General features: G+C 43.4%; 1 protein-coding gene across 1 annotated transcript in view; it reads right to left on the minus strand.

The window, feature by feature from the left end:
• Positions 1–911: 911 nt before the first annotated feature.
• The window catches only part of LOC102956738 (nuclear receptor coactivator 5-like), a 45,817-nt gene continuing 22,298 nt past the window's right edge, over positions 912–24,430 (minus strand). The window contains exons 3-10 of the mRNA XM_042970025.1: positions 18,601–18,681; positions 15,986–16,068; positions 15,709–15,835; positions 11,670–11,869; positions 8,452–8,727; positions 7,099–7,293; positions 4,547–4,693; positions 912–1,242 (exon numbers count right to left, since the gene is read on the minus strand). Of these exons, the coding sequence (XP_042825959.1) occupies positions 1,187–1,242; positions 4,547–4,693; positions 7,099–7,293; positions 8,452–8,727; positions 11,670–11,869; positions 15,709–15,835; positions 15,986–16,068; positions 18,601–18,681 (1,165 nt within the window). The 3' untranslated portion in view covers positions 912–1,186. The remainder of the gene's footprint in view (positions 1,243–4,546; positions 4,694–7,098; positions 7,294–8,451; positions 8,728–11,669; positions 11,870–15,708; positions 15,836–15,985; positions 16,069–18,600; positions 18,682–24,430) is intronic.

Consider the following 24,430-nt stretch of genomic DNA (forward strand, 5'->3'; position numbering starts at 1 on the left):
GCCTGCTTTGGATCCTCTGTCCCCCTTTCTCTCTGACCCGCCCCACTTGTGCTCTCTCTCTCTCTCTCTCAAAAAGTAAACTTCAAAAAAAAATAAAATAAAATTGGGGGCAGATTATTTTTAAAAATGCAATATAGAAACCAATTAAATCCTGGTTTTTAAAAAAGGCCATGTAGGGGTGCCTGGCTGGCTCAGTCAATGGAGTATACAACTCTTAATCTCAGGGATATAGGTTTCAGCCCCACACTGGGTAAAATAAAATCTTAAAAAAAAAAAAAAAAAAGTCATAAAAGCTTCTGGGGGACAAATGAGAAAATTCAAATCAGGAAACCAGATATTAGATATTATAGAATTATTATTAATTTTTAAGGTGTGAAACTTTATCATAATTATACAGGAGAACATTCCCAGTTTTAGAGATGCATGCTACAGGCTTAAGTATTTAAAGGTAGGGTGTCATGAACTCTGCAACTTACTTTCATGGTTGAGAAAAAAAAATTTATTTACACAGACATGCACAACTTAAGAAATGGCAGAATGTTAACAATTCTTGATACAGAGTATATGGGTGTTCATTGTACTCATCATTCAAATTTTCTACACATTTAAATGTTTCATAAAAAAAAACTGGAACATAATAAAGTTAAAGGAGTATAAATGCAATGTGGTACCCAAAATAGTTCCTGAAACAGAAAAATGACACTAGCTGAAAAGCTAGTAAAACAAAAGTCTATAATACAGTTAACATTATTGTACTAATGCAAATTTCCCAGTAAAGGTACCATGGTTATATAAGATGTTAACATTAGGGGAAGCTAGATAAGGGAACTCACTGTACTATCTTTGGGAATTTTCTGTAAATCTAAAATTATTCCAAAATAACAAGTCCTTAAAAAGTGGCAACCAGTATGTGAAAGCTAGAAGTTTTTATTATTTTAATATGTATATAATCAAACAACTTTGAGATCCAGTATCTGTAACAATGATCTTCCACAAACCTCCAGTTTGGAACAAAGAACCTCCAAACATGAAACACGTTGCCAGGGACCGTGTACTAGACAGAAAGGAAACACGTTCCACCCACTGCCTGGACACCAGGATCAGACAGGGACCCGGTCCTCCAAGGAGGGCGAAGCTGCCATCTGGGCCGCAGCCACCTTGTTTTCCTAGCCCCAGGGAGCTTTCCTTAGTTCAGCAAAGACGTGGATTGAGCTGCCTGCCTGAGCAGCACTGACTGGAGATCTATAAAGAGGAGGGACATGACAGCATCAGTATGTGTCCCTCTTCCTGGTCTGCAGAGCCCCCAGGTGACGGACGCCTTCCAGCCACACCCACCTCTGCAGGAAGAGTCTAACTGACCTAGCTGCAGCCCCAGCAGACAGACATACGTGTAATTCTTGGGGCGTCTTAAAAGCTGTTCATTAGGGGCGCCTGGGTGGCTCAGTCAGTTAAGCATCCAACTTCTGCTCGGGTTATGAGCTCCCAATTCGTGAGTTTAAGCCCCGTGTCAGGCTCTGTGCTGACAGCTCAGAGCCTGCAGCCTACTTCCTATTCTGTCTCCCTCTCTCTGCCCTTCCCCCACCTTAAAAGATAAATAAACATTAAAAAAAAAAGCTGTTCATTCATATTATCTCATTTAATCCTGGCACCTGGTGCTAGCCCTCATCTTACAAAGGGCTAGAGGACACCTAGTCCCATCCCCACCTGTGCTGTTATAAACACTTCACCCAAAGGTCCCTCTCGATCAGCAGGAGACCTGGGTGCCTCTCCCTTTCAGGTACCCTAATACCTGACTTCCACCAAGGCTGCCCCACATTGACCACAGCCACTCTTTCCTCAAAATCTCTGCAGCCCTTACACTGTGACTAGAAGGATGTGGTTGAAATCCAAGCAAAAGTCTACGACCTTTTGGATCGTGTGGTGAGTGAGAACACAGAGTGTGGAGCTTCACGGCTGGTGTGCAGTCGCCACTCCATCACGTACCACTACGTGACCTCAACCAGGCTAATCACCCTCTGAGCCTTGGGTGACTCATGTAGAAAACAGATAATCTCACTATTAACCCACAAGGTTACTTGAAGACTAAATCAAATTACCTCAATGCCTGAGACGGAACAGGAATTCAATACATGGTAACTATTACGGTTATACCTTGCAATGGCATGCTTCCTGTTTTCCTTTTTGTTTTTTTAAAAACTTTTTCTCCAGGGCACCTGGGTGGCTCAGTCAGTTAAAGCATCTGACTTCAGCTCAGGTCGTAATTTCACGGTTCATGAGTTCAAGCCCCCGCATCCGGCTCTCTGCTGTCAGCGTGCAGCCTGCTTTGGATTCTCTGTCCCCCACCCCCACCTCTCTCTGCCCCTCCCCTGCTTGCTCTCAAATAAATAAGCATTAAAAAATATATACATTAAAAAAATGTTTTCTCTAACTATTAGTCCTGGAATTTGGGGATGAGCCGGCCTTCAGAAGCCAAAGAGGGCCATCTTAGGGGTAAGGAAAATTCTCGAAATTTCCCTAAATGTGGTCTGTCAGATGAGGAACTTCAGAATTAGACAGATTGTCTGGGTTCCCAGAAGGGTGGGAATCACTGACCTATGTCTATTCCATGTCTTGCTACCATTTTATAAAGATATATCCTTTATACCACAACCACAGCAATGTATATCTTGCAGAGCCATGTTTGACTAAAACACAGAGGACTGAAACTTAACTTACTTTTTTTAAGTATACTCTACCCCCAACGTGGGGCTCAAACTCACAACCCTGAGTTCAAGAGTCCCATGCTCTATCAACTGAAACAGCCAGGTGACCCAAGGATTAAAACTTTAAAATGGCAGGGGCACTGGGTGGCTCAGTCGGTTGAGAGTCCACCATCGGCTCAGGTCACGATCTCATGGTTCGTGAGTTGGAGCCCTGCACTGGGCTCTGTGCTGACAGCTGAGAGCCTGGAGCCTGCTTTAGATTCTGTGTCTCCCTCTCTCTCTGCCCTTCCCCTGCTTCTGCTCTCTCTCTCTCTCTCTTAAAAACAAATGTGAAAAAAAAAAATTTTAAATGGCAGTACGTTTCAAGAAAAATGTTTCTTGCAGGGTGCCTGGGTGGCTCAGTTGGTTAAGCATCTGACTCTTGATCTTGGCTCAGGTCATGATATCATACAGTGTGTGAGTTCGAGCCCCGTGTCGGGCTCTGCACTGGCAGCAGGGAGCCTTCTTGGGATTCTGTCTCTCCTTCTCTCTGCCCCTCCCCTGCTCATGCTGTCTCTCTCAATAAATAAACTTAAAAAAAAAAAAAAGGGAAAGAAAAATGTCTCTTGTATAAGGAACAAAGAGGGACAAAGGCTTGTTTTCCTAAGACCTGGGGCTTCAGCACCAAATCTCAGGAGAGAACTCAAACGTAACAGTGAACTAAGAGGAACTCTGGGCAGCGCCTTTACTTAGGCTTGGTAAGCCTGAATGACTAGAAATGAAGTCAGCAAAATGCCTCCTTGGCTGCCTTCCACCTAACCCAGAGTGCATCTCAGCTCTTACCACCACCTTTGGGCCTTAGTTGGGGTTGGGGGCAACTTGAGGGCCTCTGGCCTCATGTCTCCCAGCCATACAGGAGGGAAGGCAGCATCAGAGAAGAGCTGGCCAGGCCTGCACTGAGAAGGAAGACAGAGAAAAAGCCGTTCTTCCTGTGCAGCCTCTGGGCTGGGTATCAATCAGTCAGTACCTTAAATATGACCGGTCAGGTTCCTGTCCTTCTGCCAGGCAGCAGAGAGGCTGTGGGTCTCCTTGAGCCAAGCAGAAACAAAGCGCACACCTCTGAACGATGTCAGGGATACTCAGGCGCACAATTACACGACACAACCTCATCAGAAGATACTCCCTTTGCCAGCTTCTTGTAATCCTTCTGAATAGTCATAGTCAAGGACAGTTTCTAGCAGTGCTGGTGTCCCATTAACACCTCTCTGACCCTTAGGAATCTCCTTTCTTAATGTTTATTTATTTTTGAGAGAGAGAGAGAGAGAGAGAGAGATGGAACATGAGCGGGGGAGGGGCAGAGAGAGACGGAGACACAGAATCAGAAACAGGCTCCAGGCTCTGAGCCGTCAGCACAGAGCCCAACACGGGGCTCGAACTCACAGACCATGAGACCATGACCTGAGCCAGAGTCGGACGCTCAACCGACTGAGCCACCCAGGCGCCCCAAGTAATCTCCTTTCTTAACCACAGAGCAAGTCTTAAGCATAGAGACTGAGACAGGCATTAGTTTCTAGCAGGAATTTAGTGACACTCTTTTGCCTCTTGACATGTCCAATAGCCTAGAACTATTCTGACCATTACAGTAGCCACTAGCCGCATGTGACTACTATGTAATTATACATGACTACAGTCATTTAAATTACTTAAAATCAAACAAAATTAAAAATTCAGTTCTTCAGTCTTACCAGCCACACTTCAATAGTCACATGTGGCCACACGGCTGTAGAACATTTCCTCTGTCGCAGAAAGTTCCCACCGGACAGCATGACCCCAGAATGCCACTCACAGCTCACCTGCCTACTCACCTGGCGGTGGTGCTAGAAGGCCTGGCTTCTCCCCAAGTAGTGGGCGCTTCGCACACTTGGGATGGGGGCATCGCAAAGGAACAGGTCTCCTGGAGGGGGCTGCTGGAAGCAGGGGAGGGACAAACAGACCTTTGGGGCTGACCAATCCTGCAGAGCACAGACACCAAAACATAAACAGGAAGATACAGGGTGAACCTGGTTCCAGCTGCTCTTCCCACAGGGACTTTTCCTTAATCATTAGAAAGGGCCGGAGGACGGAGCACCTGCCACACACACAAACCTCAGCTCCTCCGAGCTCTACCAAGTCCTCTCTGGGACCAGACTGTGCCTCAGTGGTTGTGCAGGGGGTCAGCAAACTAGTGTCTGGGGGCCAAATCCAGCCTGCTGTTTGTTTTGGTACAAACTGTGAGCTGAGATAGTTTTCTCATTTTTAAATGGTTATATAAGTATGTACATAATATCCTTGATTTTTACTTCTTGGCCTGCACTAAATATAACCTATAACACTAAAAATAACCTATTTCTATCTGGCCCTTTAAGATGTTTGCAAACCGGGGGCGCCTGGGTGGCTCAGTCGGTTAAGCGACCGACTTCAGCTCAGGTCGTGATCTCACAGTCCATGAGTTCAAGTCCCACATCGGGCTCTGTGCTGACAGCTCAGAGCCTGGAGCCTGCTTCGGATTCTGTGTCTCCCTCTCTCTCTGCCCCTCCCCTGCTCATGCTCTGTCTCTCTCTGTCTCAAAAATAAATAAAAACATTAAAAAAAAATAAAGAAAGAAGTTTGCAAACCCGTAGTCTAGTCCACACGTGTCTTGACATCCTGGTCCTCTACCCTCACCTTTTCACAAGTGGGTCTAGTTTCAAATGTTCTGTTTTGACACTTGGAATATATTTTCTCAAACATCCGAAGCAGTGAGGTTCACAGGCCATAAAGGCAGATCTATAACGTACCTGAAGCACTCTGTTCCTGAGGATCGAACATCCATCCGCCCAGAACACTGGCCCAGACACAGTCACAGGGATCTAACATATGGTCTAGCACCCTGTCTCTTCTCTCTTGGGCAGTTGGTCTGCCTTGCCCAGTCCTCACCCTGTCAAACAGGGCTTTTTTTTCCCACAGTTCACACCAAACCATTTCTGAGGGTCTGAAAGAATTTTGTTTTGAAACTTTTGGCAAGGATGAGAAGCAATTCAGAGCAAAAGATCTCCGCCTAAGCCCTTCCTTCTCTTCTTAATTCACTCACTTCTCACAGGAGCCAGGTGGTAAGAATGCCCAGAGGTGGACCAAGGGCTGGCCGAGGCACAGGGAGGCATGGTAAGAGTAGCAGAAGGAAAGAAGGAACAAACACAGGACAGCAAGAAAGCCCAGGCTGTGTCAGGAATGAAGAACACCTGAAACTATACTCTCAATCATCCTGAAGGTTGCCAGGTCAGAAAGGGAGGGGTGCACAGAAATATTCGTCCCTAGGGGCTGTGGATCTTCAACAGAGACTGACTTTGCCAATAACAGATGTACATGAGTACCGCTACCAAAGCAAGAGGGCACATTCCCTCTATTCTGAGCCACAATAATACTCAAGGTGGAATAATACTATGCTTGTAAGAAAAATCTGGGGCTAAAATAATCCCTGCTCACATAAAAGACCAAAGCAATATTTGACTCATGCCCAAATGCATCCCAGGTCCAAGTTTTATTCGAGGCCCAAGAGAAAAGCCACCGTTCCACAGACTTCTCTGCCAACTTTGTCTTTAACATGGCAGACTTTCATCCGTTCCTTCCCTGCTGCCACTGCTAACACACAAGGAGAACACGAGAGGAGACAAAAGCATCCAAACATGAGGAACAGAGAAGGAAGTGACTAATTAGAGGTAGCTGCATCCCAGGTGCCTGCAGAGGAGTTAAAACTCTTTATCTTCAAGAAACAGGAAAGGCTCAGACACTTGGGGCCCCAGGAACCAGGGCCAGACACTGGGCTTGACTGGTAGTCTGTACCCCAAGTGGCTAGTCCCACACCCCGTGTCCTCCCAGAGGAAGAGATCCACGTCTGATGAGCGTGCTTGAGCAGCAGGATCCAGTTCGGCCAGAAGTTAGTCAACTGTGGGGCTTTTCGGTTATGGAAGCTAGTCAGGTCTCCTTGTTTGAAGCTAACTGAGTTAGGTCCCTGTCACTTACGATGGAAAAAGTCCACAGTAATACAACCTCATTTTAGGCAGATGTCAGATACTATTTAGCACCAAGGGCTCAGAAAAGCCTCGAAAACACTATGGAATTCAGAGTGCTTCTTAAGAGAACTGCGTGTAAGCCATTCTAAATGTGGCCACCAACCCTGACAAGAGAGCTCCCTGTGTTAAAACTTGAACTTCGGCAACTCATTCAAGAGGAATTGCATCCACTGAAGCCCCAGGTGTCTCCCCCAGGCCTCTGAAATCTTAACACTCAGACTATGACAACAAACATGGCAATGGCTCTAAGCTGTCCTGCTCTCTCAGGGCGATGCCTGGAAAGGCAGCAGAGCTACCGCTATCTCTTATTCCTAGAGGGACGCACTGACCTGGTAGTGAAAGGAGGGCCCCTCCTGGTCTGTCCCCTAACAATGGGGGCCTGGCAGGAAAGGGGGGATGAGGGCCTGAGAAGGATCCCTTTCCAGGGGTTGGAAGAAGTGGAGGCGGCTTGCCCACCACTGGGGTATTCCTGCCTTGAAATGAGGGATGATCACTGCCAGCCAAAGACTTGGGCGTCTCAAAGCCTGGAAAAATGAAGAAAACAAGTGGTCACCAGAAGTCTGCTACAGAGGCCAGCAAGCTATACAAACAACACTCGGGAATTTAAGGAAGACCTTCACTTGCCCTGATTGAGAGGTTTCTACGATCAAAGAGAAGCAGGATGTTAACTAGACTCACTGTGGTCATTAGACAATATATACAAATATCAAATCACTATGTGTACACCTGAAAGTAACAGAACATTAGTATGCTTCTGTCAATCAATTAATCAATTACATAGGCACCCAGGGGAAAAAAAAAACCTATTGTGTTATAAGTTTATGAGCCCCCCCCCACCCCTGAGAAAGTACAATAAAAAATGTACAAAAGTAAAATACATTGTGAATTTTATAAGATGAAGGATTTCTTTAAAGTTTTAACATGGTCCTAGAACCTCAGCTGTGTTTTCCCACAGGGGACACGTGGTTATTATCTTCTTCTCATACTTAACTCAAAACAAGTAAACTGGGGGCACCTGAGTGGCTCAATTGGTTGGGTGTCCGACTTTGGCTTAGGTCATGATTTCACAGTTTGTCAGTTTGAGCCCCACGTCGGGCTCTGTGCCGACAGTTCAGAGTCTGGAGCCTGCTTATGTGTCTCTCTTTCTCCCTGCCCCTCCCTCACTCACACTCTGTCTCTCTCTCAAAAATAAATAAACATTAAAAAAAATTTAAAAAACAACAACTAAAAAGTCTCCATTTTAAGGAGTTTGGCTCATAACTGAAATGCACTTTACAATCTTCAAGATTAGGAACTGCTTCTTCGTGTTTACCATACACTTAATAATAACCTACAAATGTCTCAGTTAACAAGCTGAAACTTCGAATCACAAAAGTAAACCAACAGAGAAGAGAAATTATTTCCCACATGTCTACCTATATAGAGAAGTCATCCTATTTATATATTAAAAATCTGATGCAAAAGGAAATTTAGCTTGAGAAAAAGCATGTTAGCCTATAAAAGTTAAACATTAACATAGTGTAATTCCTATGCGGAACATGTTCATATCAGACACCTTTATATTACAGAGGTATATTCTCTCAATTAAATTAAAAAGTCCCTAGTTTTTTTCACATAGCAATTTGCAGAAAAGGATTTTCTGGGGTTTAAAATGGGGAAGGGGGAGAGACAGTGCCAAATACCTTTCAGTTGCCCTTTCCTGGTCTTCAGGTAGTCAATGAGCAGGTTTAACTCATTCCCACGCAAATGCTTTCCCTCAGTCAACAGGAAGACAAGGTGCTGAATGCCCAAAGGGACAGAGTAGCTGGGAAGGCACTCCCGAGCCAAGAAGTCGTCCAGGAGATCTCCAGCCTGCAGAGCAATTCCAGCATGTTCCTGCTGCTCCCGTTTAGAGACATATCTCCTGTATTCTTTAGCTACCAGCACCAGGGCATCTTCCAGAGGCATATGACGATGTACTGAGGACAAGAAAGAGCCGGCTTTACATCAAATGGCTGCCCTGATTTCGTTTAAAATCAGAAAATAACGTTAATCCAACTACATGTCGTCTAAACTGTGTCAGCTTTCAGTACGATGTGATTGCCTATTGACCCGACGGTCTGGGACCCTCGGCAGCAGGTGCCCGGTCAGATTTCAAAATCAAACATTACATTCTATTTCAAAATTATAACATGTGTTGCTTAGTTTACCATTTCCACACAAACCCTCTTTTCACAACTGGACAGCTTCATGCTACACTGATGAGAGAGAGACGGACAGACAGAAGGAAAGAGAGAGCAAACAGGTGGCGTGTGTATCAATGGGAATTCTTAACGCTAAGCAAATCTAGCCTAAAAAAAAGACAGGATGTAACTTCAACCACTGCTGGCTACTAGGAAGTTAATTAAGGGCAAAAAAATCCTAGAAGTGAAGGTGTCTGATTTGGTTTCAGTGATCAGGGTGGATGACTTGAGAGGAGTGTGATCCACAGAAGAAACAAGTAGAAGCAGAGAACAGAGCCTTTAGGGAGGAGAGCAAGTGTGAAATGGGGCTGCTGGTTTTCACTGCAAACCTTTTAGTGTTTATCTTTTAACTCTGTGTATGTAACACTTTGATAAAAGGCAGACAGACAGACACAGACAGACCTGCGGTGCAGGGCTTCTAGGCTCTGTCACTGTAGCCTGGGGAGAAACCCACCATCGTCTATGTGGTTCTGCAGTCTGGCTCAGGCCCATGGGATCTTAAATCATGTTAAAAGCCTTTCCACGTCAGGTCACATATATATCACATATAAAATAAGTTCTAGATACCAGGAATGGCTTTTATGTAACTTAATGGCTACAGTCAATGCATAGGTGTTTTCTGATCTCTCCTAGGTTTACCTATGGAGAATATAACTTCCTCAAAGTTTAATTTTAGATGGAAGGCCCCACCCTGTCTTGCCACGTATCACCAACTTCTGAAAAATTTAGGGCCCAAGTGGCACTAAAGAGCTACAATGGAGATTATGGTATTTGGCTAAATCCTAAGCAGTGTTTATGAAGGTTACATTTAGGACGAGATATGAATACATATTTGCCTTCACGTGCTAAAGTTTCATTGTCTTAAATGTTTGTCTCGGCACAGGAGCAGCTCCACGGGCTTCTGAATAACGGCTACACGTGAGGTATAAAACAAACTGTCAGCTCTAAAGCAATGTGAAAGAGAGGCCAACAAAGACTAATTTTGCTAAAACAGATGTAGCTTATAAGAGAAAACAGGGTGTTCTTTTTACATATCATCTGAGTTCAATAATTAAATCCATGGATAGGAAATGAAATATGAACCTATTAATACTATTGTGGACATGAAAAAGAAACCCTTCTCTGAATGTGTAACATGGTAAAAATAGATCACATGCTTTTTTAAGTAGTGCTGGCTTTGTAAAAGTGTTTTCGTATCCGACCAATGATTCAACCTACTTACTTTAGTGAGGATTTCCTAAACCATCTTGCATGAACATAACACACGTGATTAGTCCTCTACACAACCTATTCAGATCAAGCCGTTCCCCACTCCCACCCCTCGGAGATGGGGATTCGTAATTTTCCGAACCTAAGTGTGGTTTAGTCTTATTATTTGTTTAACATAAATTAGACATTTTCTATGTTTAAAAAAAACCATAGTGGGAACAGTATTCTGCAAGAGCTGGCTAGGTGGGTGTGGGTTGCGACACGGCGTAAAAGTAAATGGAATGGTCAGAAAAAAAGACGTCCTAGCAGCCTCAAAACTATGGGAAGCCAAGTGTTCCTCACTGTTGTTTTTTCAGACTCAACATTACAGCTGGATTTTAGGACACCAATCTGACACCGACTTCTCTGAAGGCTCCAGAAGTCACAGGCAGGATATAAATCCAGCTCCCATACTCCACTAGGTCTCTGCAGAGGGGAAAGGTCTCCTGACTTAGCAGTGAAAACCCTACGCTGCTATGGAGACACAGCTGGGATGGGAGAAGCCTGCCTGGCTGCTGCTCACCTGGGCACAGGAAGGAAGCAGGGTTGACAGTGCCTGGCACACATGAGGAACTCAGTAAGTGAGTGTGGACTGCACAGAATGGTGCCAAGAGCTTCTAGAAAGACGAGGACTAGAGTACCTAGGCTCGTCTGGATCTGACTCCAGAGAAGCTGCCAAGGGGCCCTTCACAAGGCAGATGCCTCTCTGGGAGCAGCAGCTCTGACCAGGAGGGAAAGGTGAGGGTGGTCTAGGATGTGTGCATCTGCCTAAGTCTATGTGTTTTAGGGAGGAAAAGAGAGTTCATTTTTGTGCACTCTCATGAGCCTAAGAGTAAAGAAATGTTTGAGATATCACAGGAAAGGCAGAATCAGCAGAAAAATAGTCTAAGAGAATGCACAGGACGATAAACATAACATCTTTTAGACTTAACATTGAGCATAGAAAAGACGGTGGTGAGATTTGGTCAAAAAGTTTTACGTAAGAAAACTGACTTGTGGGGGTGCCTGGGTGGCTCAGTAGGTTAAACGTCTGATTCTTAATTTCAGCTTAGGTCATGATCTCACGGTTCATGGGCTCGAGCCCCATTGCTTTGGGATTCCCCCTCTCCCTCTGTCCCTCACCTGCTCGCGCGCTCTCTCTCAAAATAAATAAACATTAAAAAAAGAGAGAGAGAATTGACTTTTTACACAATATTTTGAACAATATATCCTGACAAGTAAGGAGCAATGAAGATGATTTGTTTCAATCACCTCTGATACACAGGAGAGTATTTTGTGATACCTATTCAAGTCACTTTTTCCTCAACTAGATCCAGTTTAGCTACTGACAAATGTGAACCTTCAAAGTGTACTAGCATACGAAGAAAAACTATTATATTTTTAAAGCAGGATCTATTTTAAGTGATAGTTCTAGATTAAGCTTAACTTACTTTTGATAGACTCATCAAATATAATTACGGTGCAAGAGGAAAGTTCTACATTAGACTGTTCGACAAGAATGCAAAATGGGGACCCATCATCTTTAACTTCCTGGAGTGCTCGCGTAAGACTTGATTCCGAGGAGAGGTGAATCATTTCCACCATAAGGCCATGATCCTGCAACTGATGACCTATGCCTGTTGCGTAGTCCCTTAAAAACAAACAAAACGTCACACACACAAGAAACAGGTAGGTTATTTTCAATCAAACAAAAGGGAAAAAAAATACGTCACCAAGCAGGTGTTCCATAGATATTTTGATGACAAATTTAAGTAAGTGAAGTGTAAGATACTATATTTTTACTGAACTTGGATAAGTGAAGTGAAAGATGCTGTAGTTTTTCAAAAATCATGCATGCTGTACAACTTGTTTTCATTCTTAGACACACTTGAAAACAACCAATAGTATATTATCTGTCTGATGGGATCAGTTAAGAGAACTGGAGGCAACTCTACCCAAAGGAAACTTTCCTTTCCGAAAATGTGGTATCCTCAAATGGTTGACTATGTACAGAATTTTATAAAGAAAGCTAAGTATGTCAAAGTCGTGTTTTTGTATGACATGATACACTGCATACACACCACAAATGTGGTCAGCATTTTTCAAAATGGAATCATTCCAGGGTTATTTGATGAAGTCATTTCAATTTAAGTACATGAAAGAAAAATTAGGATTTATTGTAAAGAAGAGATAAGACTATTATCTTCAGAAAAATAACAGAATGCTCAATTACAATTAGTTCCTGGGACAGACCAGTATTTCTTAAGATCACTACCATTGAGACAACTCCTTGCTGAAGAGTAAACAGATGAGGGTGCCTGGCTGGCTCAGATGGTGGAACATGTGACACTTGATCATGAGGTTTGAGCCCCACATTGGGGGTAGAGTTTACTTAAATAAATAAGCAAATAAACAAACAAATAAATGCATGTAAACAAACAAACAAATAAATGCATGGCAAAGAAAAAAAAAAAGAGAGAGAATAAATGGATAATGCTGGAGTTAACCATCTCAGTTAATATCAAGCATCCCATAACCAACCTGGGATCAAACCCCAGAGTCATCTCATCTCCCATTTTCTCAGCCTCAGTCTTCAAGTCATAAAGAATCTACCCCAGACCTCTCCTTCAGGTTTATGCTTCCCTTGTGCCCGATGCTTGCTCAGAAACCTGAATAGAGGGGTGCCTGGGTGGCTCAGTCGGTTGAGCACCTGACTCTTAATTTCTGCTCAGGTCATGATCTCACAGGAGTGAGACTGAGCCCTGCGTCAGACCCCTGGTTGAGTGTGGAGCCTGCTTGGGATTCTCTCTCTCTCCCTCTGCCCCTCCCCGCAGCTCGTGCGCTTGGTCGAGTGCTCTCTCTCTCTAAAAAAAAATCAAAATTAATAAAAATTTAAAGATTAAAAAAAAAGAGAAAGAAACCTGAATGAAAACTTAGAAACCTCAAATGACACTAATCCCTGAAACCAAGGACCCTGCAATGGTAGTATACTCCTCCTCTTACGTATCCTCTGCTTAGAGCAGGAACAACTCTTAACATACTCCATCTTCCACTTGTTATTTAAGCACATGTTTTATCTTATTAGGCTGCATGAGGTAGAAAAGAGGAATTGCCACTTAATTATCTGTATGTTCCTCACTGTGCTTTAGCACAGAGTTTTACATAGAACAGGTACACATTAAATGCATGTTCTGTGAATTAAAAATTAAAATGAGGGGCTCCTGGGTGGCTCAGTCGGTTAAGCGTCTGACTCTTGATTTCAGCTCAGGTCACGTCATGGTTCATGAGTTCAAGCCCCACATCGGGCTCTGCGCTGATAGTGTGGAGCCTGCTTGGGCTTCTCTCCCTCTCCCTCTTCCTCTGTCCCTCTGCCTCTCTCACTACCCCTCCCCTCCTCACACTGTCTCTGTCTTTCTGAAAATAAATAAACTTTAAAAAATTAAAAAACAATTAAAATGATGGCAGGAAAAAATGCTTTCCAGGCGATTTAGCAGAGTATAGATGATTGCAGAAAGTAAATTCAAGAGGAAAACAAGAACAACAAGACATGGTTCATATTTACAGAGTGAGAGCCTATGAGTTAAAACTATCACAATAATAACTCATGCTGGAGGGTATCATTTGAAAATTAATTACTGTTTTGGAGTATAAAAGAATGAATTTAGCCAACCAATATATCACTGCAAATCTTTCCAACATCAGAGTGACAACAGAGCAGGCAGCATGGCCTAGTTCTCGGACTCCCTGGCAGATGCAGCCTGCGTGCGGCCGAGGAGTCCCTAAGCTGCACCCACTGAGGGTCCTAATCCATGGCTAGCTGCCAGAACTGCAGGATGCCGGGCGGAGGAGCGGTTTCTGAATACCACCCCAGATGGAGGGGGAGAAGAAAAGCAATCTCGAGGACTCCTCTCCACCACACAGTGCTGCACTCCAACCAACACCCAGCAGGCCTGGCTCTGAAGATGGGAGAGCAGCAAGGGCATCCGGGTTCGGGAGTCGAACGGCGCTGGAGCCCACAATTCTGAAAACGGTACAAGGCGCTACAGGTCAGACGTGACGCTTGCTACAAGTTCCGAGAAAACTGATTTAGTCAAAGATTAACGCAGTTTCCCTGGCTGATCCAAACTATTGTACCACAGTTGCTAAATGTTGAGGGAAAACCAAGCTACTGTGCATGCTGAGCTCTTACTGCCTCTTGTTCAAAACTGGTTTGAATTACCAGATGATCAGCTTAATCCAGGCCATGTCTGGTTGTCTTTCAATTATTAAAGGGAAATCCTATAATTTTCTAATGTAAAAGGAACTGGCCTCTCCCACCCTCCCCATGCTATGACTGACCTCACTTCTTCCAGGATGCTGTCCCTCAAGATCCAACCCAAATACCCTCCAAACGAGATGAAGCTGTAAGTTTGCTTTCACAAACTTCACCAGTAAAGATCCTATATCTACAAATAAGTTAGATTTCTGTAAAGCAGATATCACAGAAAAAGCAAGAATTCTGAGTCATTTTAAGATTGCCAATTTTCTCATAAAGAAAACCAATGCTGCCTTATGCTGAGTTAGGTTTTGTGCATGCCTGGTCTCCTGGTCAGGAATGATTAGTTATCATGTCTGGGGTGTGCAGTTTCACTCACTCAGTACCTAGCCTGGAGTTAAGTGTGTATGCTTCCAACCAATCATTTGTCTACATGCTCCTTGCCAAGCACTACGAAACCCGACATAATCCAGAGACACAATTACCATCACACACTAAGTCCCCTGTCTGCCTTCGAGTGCCAGCCAATGGTGCGCAAGGTCAGGGCACTACACGGACCCAAAGGACAAGCTGGAGAGAGCCAAGAGAGCAGGTGACCAGGCCACAACTGCGCTTAAGTGGGCTGCCTGAGTTACAGGTATTAGGTGGCCTACACAAGTAACAAGTGTTAGTTGGCCTGCATGAGTTTCAGGTGGAGAAGAAGGATAAGGCATCCCACATTGAAGGAAAAACAGCAAGGATGCAGGCTGAAAGGAATTCAACAAGCAGCTAAGAAATGAGGAACCCTTGTCTGAAATTTCAGTGAGGCCAATTTGTGGCATCCTACACTAGACTGTCTGTGCCCCAAGGCAAACGTTTGTCTGTTATGTTCATTAAAGTATCCCCAGAGCCTAGAATAGCGCCTGGCACACGGAACCCAGCCCTGAAAATAGCCTTGGTTTTTTTGTTTTTGTTTTTTTTTCTGATTATAAAATTGATAGATACTCATTATAGAAAAGTCAAGCAATACAGAAAACTGAGTAAGACAGTCATTGTCAGAAACCTCCCCATCCAGATGCCTCTGTCACCAGTTTGGTAAACCCAGCAGCACATTCTTGTAATTCATAGAGCAGTGTTCTAGCGACATTTTGAAAGTCTTTCAACTCTCAGTGACTTATGTATTGTAAGGCTGACTACTTAATAATTCCATTTTTACACATTCTCATTCGACAGGATAAAAAGAAATAAATATACACCTCTGTTCGTTGTTGATAGAAACAATAACGCAATCTGAAGGCCTCTCTCGATCACGGGCTTTCTGAACCACTTGGTAAAAGTGCTGGAAAAGCTCTTCTTTCCATGTGTTCCTGCCGCTGGCATCCCCTAAAAAATATTGACGTATTCATGTTTTCGCAAGGGCAAAGGCAATCACTGAAGGTTCTCAGGGTTTTTTACAAAAGTGGAAGTGAATGGCAACCCCTCTAGAAGGAACAGATGAGGAAAAGGGAAGTAGCTTCTCAGCAAGACTCTTACCTAACTGAGTGGACTGGTATCGCTCATGGTTCTCTTCATTCCTTTTTGAATAATCAGCCACATTCTGCCATAATTCTTTAATGCTATTGGATGCATGAAAATAGAATAGTTTGTGCAAACGTAGTTTCCCTCTATAAGTGTGTCCCCAAAAGCCAAAAAAATAAATACCAGGCCACCTAGCACAATCCATATGCACCAAAATAAAGGCTGTGTCTACACAGAGGTAAAAAGTCACTCAATAATCTGTGCTCATTTTAGAATACTGTGAGTTTCTGGGATTTTTCTGCTCCCTCCCATTCACTTCCTCTTGCCTGTTACGATGAAAAGTACTATATGGAGCCACCGATCTTTGTCAAGTCAGGCCTATACAGAAAAGAGACAGACTCAGACTTCAAGGTGTTTATTTTAAAGGAGAAGAGATCATTTTACCAGATGTGTGTATCCTTTGAGGTGCTTATCTCTGAAGGTCTTCATTGGATATGGGTAAAAAAATGAGTCAACAAGATCTGCTCACTTTACTCCTAAACAGTCTACGGCTCCTGTGAGCAAGCTATTTTCCCATGCTAGAGGCATGCAAAATAGTGCACAGATGCTGGGTAATCTATTAGCCATCTAAAGTAGTCCCCTTTGCTGTGATTTAACAGAAGAAAGGGGGAATTCGGTGCACTCTACACCCTAAATCAGGCATTTTTACTGCGGCTCTCCAGCATCCAGACACCAATGTGTCTGTCCACAAGGAATGTCCTGCCAGGGAGAGAACCACCTCGGCAGGCAGCAATTAGTTCCTTTCTCACCAGGGGCATCACGCCGCATGGCAAAGCAGCCATGGAACACGCTCAGTCGAACCATGACTATTCAGCAAGCTGCCAGCAAACGTCAATCCCTTTGCTCTGCCCCTGTACGATTTTCATTCGGGTTCTTGTCCACATCCAATTTCCTGACACAGCAGAGACGTAGCTCCAGACTTTCAGAGGCAAAGCTTTTGCTTGAATCCATGCCTCTCCTACTGCTTGAGAATCCTGAGCTAGACAAGAGTGTTTCCTCCCCTCAAGCAGGCTTTATCTTTGTCTACTATCTCTGACAAACACTAACCATTGACTCCAGAGGCCATTTCTTAAGCTGCCTGCTTTCTCCAACCCTTGCTAGGGTGTGTTCTTGCCGGCTTTCCCTCAAACTTCATACACTTTCTTTTAACGAAGTGGTATGTAAACTGCCCACCGCCACGCTAAGTAATTAGACGGGGTTGGGGAGTGCCCCAGAAGCTGGTACGTGGCCATCCAGGAAAGGCAGTATGATGTTGAAATTTGCAACTGCCTAGGTAGGAGTCTCAGTGCTGTCACTTACTAATTGGGTAAGCTTGAACGAGTTACTTAACACCATCATGTCTGTTTCCCCACCTGGAAAATGGGGCTATTAGAACCTACCTGGAAGCACTGCTATGAAGATTAAATGAGTTAATGCAGGTAAATCCCTTAGAACAGTGTCTGATGCAGAGCAGGCCCTCAATAGATGTGAGCCACTATCACCCATTTCTGCCTTCAGGTTTCCTTCACACCAGAGCTAAGAAAACCAGTCCTTCCAAAGATCACCTACCAGTGCAAGTATTCTGAGCCTCACTGTCAGGAAATGTTACCTGAGAGGGACTGACCCCCAATTAATAGTCACTCCTGAATTCTACACTTCCAAGTGCTTCCGCAGTCAAGGAAGGCATTTTTCAATTTTGAATTATTAATCTAATCTGACACAAATCTCATCTTTAATGCAGGCAAGAGAGAGGCCCTGTCAAGGTTCATACATATAAAAATCAATTCAAATACAGTTCAAGGAAAACTGCTTTTACCAAAACTAGAGGTAGATCCAAAGCGAAAATCCTGAAGTGCCATGTTGATTTACCTACTTAGTTACTTAGAGAATCCACAGCTGAATATAAAAGACACAGGAAACTAAGTAAGACCACCTTCAAAACTGGTTTACATACTTTGGAATACTACACAGTGGTCAAAAACAACGAGGATGAATAATCCTCCCTCACATACTGTTATGTGAAAGAAACGAATTCCGGAACAATATAGCACTGTGAGCCATTTCAGGTTAAAAATAAGGGGGAAAAAGCCAGGGAGGGTTCTGAAAGGGATTTTCACTTTTTACTATCAAACACTTTTACATCTGTTTATCTATTCCTTGGGCGGGGGGGAGGGGGGGGGATAAGCCATTTTTATGTGACTTTATATTATACGAGAATACTGATTCATCTCATAATAAAGTAAATTTCCATATTCGGAGCACAGTTAGATGGTAGCAGAAAAAAGGTGGGGCGGTGTGGAAGAAGGGAGTGGAGGGTCAGCCAGTCACCCAAATGAGGCTCCCCTGAGTGGCTCGGGTGGCCGAGTCCCATCAGCCTGCAGGTCTATTTTAGTTACTAGAGTCCAAACGACTATGGAGAGGGAGAAGTTAAAGCAGAATGGCTTAATATGATCAAGCTGACCTGAGGGACTTCCCAAAAAGCAAATATTAATAGCATCAATTTTAACAAACACATAAGTCTGCACAGTAAGAACACATCTAAATTACTACTAAAGCTTTTAGCAAATTGAGCCACAACAATAAAACTTTACCTTAGCATGTCTTCACCCTCCTCTAAGTAGCCCTCTTGGGGAGAATAAGAAGTCGGCAGCAAAGGTTTATACGGCTTGCTGCTAAAAAACCAACAAAGACAAAATTACACTTAAGAAGAAATTATTTCCCATAGCCCACACATTAGTTTCCACAGTCCTGGTACACTCAGAGGTGATTAAATCTTCAGTTAAACTGAATTTCAAAAACTCAAACAATGCTTTCCTCAAGACTTTTTTTTTTTTTTTCCCAGAGCCTCTATTCTAGTTTGTAATGCTTATTTCTATTTTTGTCTAGTTTGTTTGCACAACTGCTTTTCCAGAGTGGACCACTGAAGGCACAGTTCTGTCACAAGAAAAGAAGACCATTATAAATTTACCAGCAGAAAGGGGCTTCAACATAATGAATGTGATTTGCCCCAGTGAACTGAATTAAAACTAAAAGCAAAAAAAACAACAAAAAAAAGTAAGAATGTAATGTTGGTGGTGTTTGGTAATTAAAAAAAAAAATCTCTGTGGGTTTTTTTTTTTTTTTTTTTTTTAAGATTCTCTTTGGTAGATGTTCCCACCAACATCACCATAAATTTTCATGAATTATCTGCCACCTTTAATATATCTGGCACTAACTCCACAATGGTGCTTATGAAAGAACATGCTTGAATGATTTGTGTGCATCAATTCTAAGTACTAAAGGTCCTCTATTAAGACCACTGTTATGTTTACATACCAAACGCATTTGACACACGTCGACACTGTCCTCCTCATTTAAAAGTCATGTGGTTAACAAATAACATAAATCTAAATCTAAGACAAAAATAAGGGGCAAAACCTAAGAAGAAAATGCCTGTTCCCAATTGTTAGCTGAAAGAAACAAGGGGCTAAACAAGATTTAACTATTATGAATTTGGACCGAGAGGGTTAAAGAGTTATTAGAAAGCTTTCCTTTTCCAAAAAGGATCAGGAGCACAGATGCTCCACTCGACCCTCTTCTCAATGATCCTAGCCAAGTTTGAAGGCCATGAGAAGGAATAAGCAGATGGTTCAATGTGAGTAAGTCAAAAGGAAGTTGCATTTGCCTTATTCGGCTTCCTAGCAACTAGACTGAATGATGCCAAGAAAGCCAGCCGGCTCTAAGGAGAAACGCTGCAGGACACTTGGAACCCAGCGGTCGGGCAGGGGAGAGAAGCCCCCCAGACACCCTCACCTGGCAAAACAAATCCAGTGCCTACTGACACCCACATTTCCCGCCTCGCTGGGACCATCCCCTCCCCTTGCAGTTCCCACCCCAGCCTATCCCGGCCACACTAATGCCAACCACTTGACTACCAGGACAACCTTTCAAACTCCAGTAACATCAGATGAGCAGTCTGGCCCAGCCATCAAAGAATAACTTCCCACTTCTCCACGGGAGGGAAGGCCCCAAGCACTCAACGCACCTCAGCCAGCTGGACAAAGGATTCCGCAGGCCAAAAGGCCTGCGCTCAAACACTGAAGCCCAAGCACTGAGAGAGGCAGACGCGTACGCTGGCTGGGATCCCAGAGGCCTGAGAAACATCCGTCCCAGAGCCACGGTATGTTCCTTTTCTCCTCCTTAAAAACATCCCCTAAGTAGCGTGGAAGCTGGGGGTTCCCAAATGGACTGCTTAAAGGAATCACACTCAGGCAGGAATTGTCTTTGTGTAAGCACATAAACAGGCATGTGAAATATATTCACAATACAATGGCCAAAGGAAGGCTTGGATGTTATTAAATATGGCAAGGTTACACCAAGTCCTGGCAATGCCACTGTATTTCGCCATCTCCTCAGGGCCTCCCGCTAATTGGTGGCACCCACTAAAACTTCAATTCCTCTCCTACTCAGTGGGTAGAAGGTCAAATAGAAAATGGAACTTCTAATTACACATATATCTTGGGAAATGAATACAGTTTCCAACATGCGCAACGAAGATGCTTTCAAATGCATTATATTTAAGCCTTATAACAACCATACAAGCTGGATAATGTCAACCTCCCCACACTTTTTAGAAACAGATGAGAAAACTGAGAGTCAGGCTACATGACTTGCCACACACAGCTTAGCAATAAAGTCCAAATTCAAACCCAGGTGTGTCTGACACTAAAACCCAGGCTCCCTCTAATATCCCATAGCCCAGAAACTCTGGGATTAACCCAGGAGGTCTGCAAGTAAAGAAAACAAGACAGAACAAAAACAAACAGCAATAAAAGAAGGACAAATATAAGGGATAAAGATATTAAGTCATTCTATATTTTTATGGAAAGTAAATTCATGTAGGCATAAAAAATTCTCATTCGAGAACATAACAAATATGGCAGAGGGTTCCACAGTGACACGGCTGATTTCTTTCCTTTCCATGTCTCTCCTGGCCATGTCTCAGCAGGCCATCCAGGTCTACCTTTGGATGGACCACCTAAGTAAGAGCAAAGACTGACGTGGAAGAACCAGAGTTCTCATACGCCAACAGTCCGAAAGCAAAATGGTATAATCACTTCAGAAAATCGTCTGGCAGCTTTTTAAAAAGTGAAACACATAATCCAGCCAGTCCATTCCTAGACCCGATAAAAATGAAAGCACATGTCTACACAAAAATTTGTGTATGAATGTTCACAGCATCTTCATTTGTGATAGCCCAAAATGGGAAATGTCCAACAAGAGGATGGGAAAACAAACTGTGTATCCATAGTCTTAGCCTGCTTAGGCCACTGTAGCAAAACACCATCAGCTGGATGGCTAAAACCACAGAAATTTATTCATCAGAGTCCTGGAGGCTGGAAGTCTAGGACCAGAATGTCAGCATGGTCCAGGCCTAGTGAGAGTTCTCTTCCTGGCTTACTGGGGCCACCTCCTTGCTATGTCCTCACATAGCCCTGCCTCAGTGCATACACATGGAGAGAGAGATCACTACTCCTCTTTTTTTTTTTTTTTTTATGTTTATTTATTCGGGGGGGGGGGGGCAGAGAAAGAGGGAAACACAGAATCCGAAGCAGGCTCCAGGCTCCGAGCTGTCAGCACAGAGCCTGATATGGAGCTTGAACTCACAAACCACGGGCTTGAACTCACAGCTGTGAGATCATGACTTGAGCTGAAGTCAGACACCCAGCCCACTGAGCCACCCAAGCACCCCCACTATTCCTCTTCCTTTATAAGGCCAACAAACCTACCAGATTAGGACCCCACCCTTTTGACCTCATTTAACCTTAATCAGCTCCTAAAAGCCCTATCTCCAAATACAGTCAAGTTGGGGGTTAGGCTTCAACGTACGATTATAGAGAACACAGTCCATAGCACCATAAAATGGAATACTAATCATCAACAAAGAAATGATATACTGATCCGCCCACAGATATGGATGTATCTCAAAATAATTATTCTGAAAGAAACAAAAAAAAAAGAAACCAGAAACTTCTCCTCCATAAAAATATACTATATGATTCCATTTAAATAATTCATATAAATTATATAATATATAATTCATATAAATTCCTGAAAAGTACAAATTAATCTGTCGTGATAAAAGTGACAGATCAGTTGTTGCCAAGAGAAGGGGGACTTATAGCTGCAAATAAGGAAACTTTGGGGGATGACAGTTGTGTTCATTATCTTGATTGTAGTTGCTGGTCTGACATCCACATGTCAAAACTCAAGTTGTACATTTAAAACTTTTTTTTAATGTTTATTTTTGAGAAAGAGAGAGAGAGAGAGAGAGAGAGAGAGAATGCAAGTGGGGTAGGGGCAGAAAGAGAGGGAGACACAGAATCTAAAGCAGGCTCCAGGCTCTGAGCTGTCAACACAGAGCCCGATGCGGGACTCGAACCTGCAAACCATGAGATCATGACCTGAGCTAAAGTCTGGTGCTTAACCATCTGAGCCACCCAGGTGCCCCTCAAGTTGTACATTTTAAATATGTGCAGTGTATTATTATACATCACTATTATGCATCAACAGTCATATATCAATAAAGCTGAAAAAAATCCAAGCCTCTTTTCGGCTTCATTTTTTTCCTTCTTTAACATCACTGTTTTTTTTCTCTCTCTTTTTTTAAGTTTACTTACTTATTTAAATGTTTATTTACTTTTGAAAGAGAGAGCGAGCAGGGGAGGGGAGGGGAAGGGGACAGAGGATGGAAAGCTGGCTCTGTGCTGATGCAAGGATTGAACCACCAGCTGTGAGATCAAGACCTGAGCCTAAGTCGAACGTTTAACTGACTGAGCCACCCAGGTGCCCTTACTTATTTATTTTTAAGTAATCCCTATGCCCAATGGGGGGCTCGAACTCACAACCCCAAGATCAAGAGTCGCACACCATTCCACCTGAGCCAGCCTGGTGCCCCAAAATCAGTGTGTTTTCAATGTGTTTCAAGTTTTGGTGCTGGTCAGAAATCATGCACATTCTGATGTCTTTATATGGAGAGAACTTTACACATCTATGGAAAGAGAATCTGTGGAAACACTTCCTCACTGTTTCAAATTAAATGTACATGTCACTCCCAAAGCCTCCAGGAATGCTGGTACGATTATTTTTAACTTGTTACTATTGTATCTCAATTACTTCAACTTATTAGACAGCTGATCTATTAAGTTCTCAGGGTAGGACCCACTGGGGATAAATTTTAAAATTAAAAAGATTTTTAAGAATCTACTCTTAGAAGTTCCATCATAATTTCAAATTTCACTGAAAACAATTTGAATTTTAACGCTCCTCTGGAGAAATTTCAATCAAGCCTCCAGAAATAGGAAGAGAGTAGTACCATGGCACTGTCAAAGGACCCAAACCAAAAAAAGTCATAGGCTTCTTTTATGATAGTCTCAAAAGCAGAGTGAATACACAGCTAAACACAGCGTTACCTTGTGATTCAGCAATCACACCCAACTGATTTGAAAACGTATGTCCACACAAAAACCTCCACATGAATGTTTATAGCAGCTTTATTCATAACGGTCCAAAACTGGAAGCAACCAAGACGCCCTTCAATAGGTGAAACAGATAAGCAAACTGTGGCACATCCAGACAATGAGTATTATTAAGTGATCAAAAGAAAAGAGCTACCAAGCCACAAAAAGACTTGGATAAATCTTAAATGCATACTGCTAAGTGAAAGAAGCCAGTCTAAACAGGCTACATACTATATGGTTCCAATTATATGACACGCTGGAAAAGGAAAAACCATAGAGATGGGTGAAAGGATCAGTGGTTGCCGGAGGTTTGACAGCATGGAGTTGAATAGGTGAAGCACGGGGTTTTTTTCCAGGCAGTGAAATTATTCTGCACGATACAGTGATGGTGGATACGTGACACTATGCATTTGTCAAAACCCACTGAACTTCACAGCATAAAGACTGAACCTTAATGTATGCAGATTTTAACAAATCATTTAGGAAGTCGAGAGGATCCCAGGATGGAATACAAAATGTGACAAAACAATTACAAATTGTCTATGAATGTATGAAACAACCTCACGGAGAGGAGGGAGGGAAAAGGTACAAGCTCACCTTTGTACAGCTTTGCAGAGAACCCAGTGGGATAGGATTTGGCCCACGGCTGTAGTTTCCAAACCTTGCTCTAAAGCCTAACGAGGCCCTCAAGTGGTAACTTTCAGAAGCCTGTGAAAGGAGGGCCATGTGATGTGGGATCCATGCCACAGGGAAGAAGGCCAGGCCCATGGCTTTGCCCGCATCTGGTCCAGAGTCGATGCCAAAGTCCTGACTCGGACTTAAAAGATTCCTAATGCCCAGCCCCCACCCTTCCGATCTAATTCTCTGTTTCCACCTCCACTCCTGGGGGGTTCCCCCCATGGCAACCAGCATGCCTTTTACT

Source organism: Panthera tigris, chromosome E2 (assembly GCF_018350195.1).
Source record: "Panthera tigris isolate Pti1 chromosome E2, P.tigris_Pti1_mat1.1, whole genome shotgun sequence".
NCBI classification, from domain to species: domain Eukaryota; kingdom Metazoa; phylum Chordata; class Mammalia; order Carnivora; family Felidae; genus Panthera; species Panthera tigris.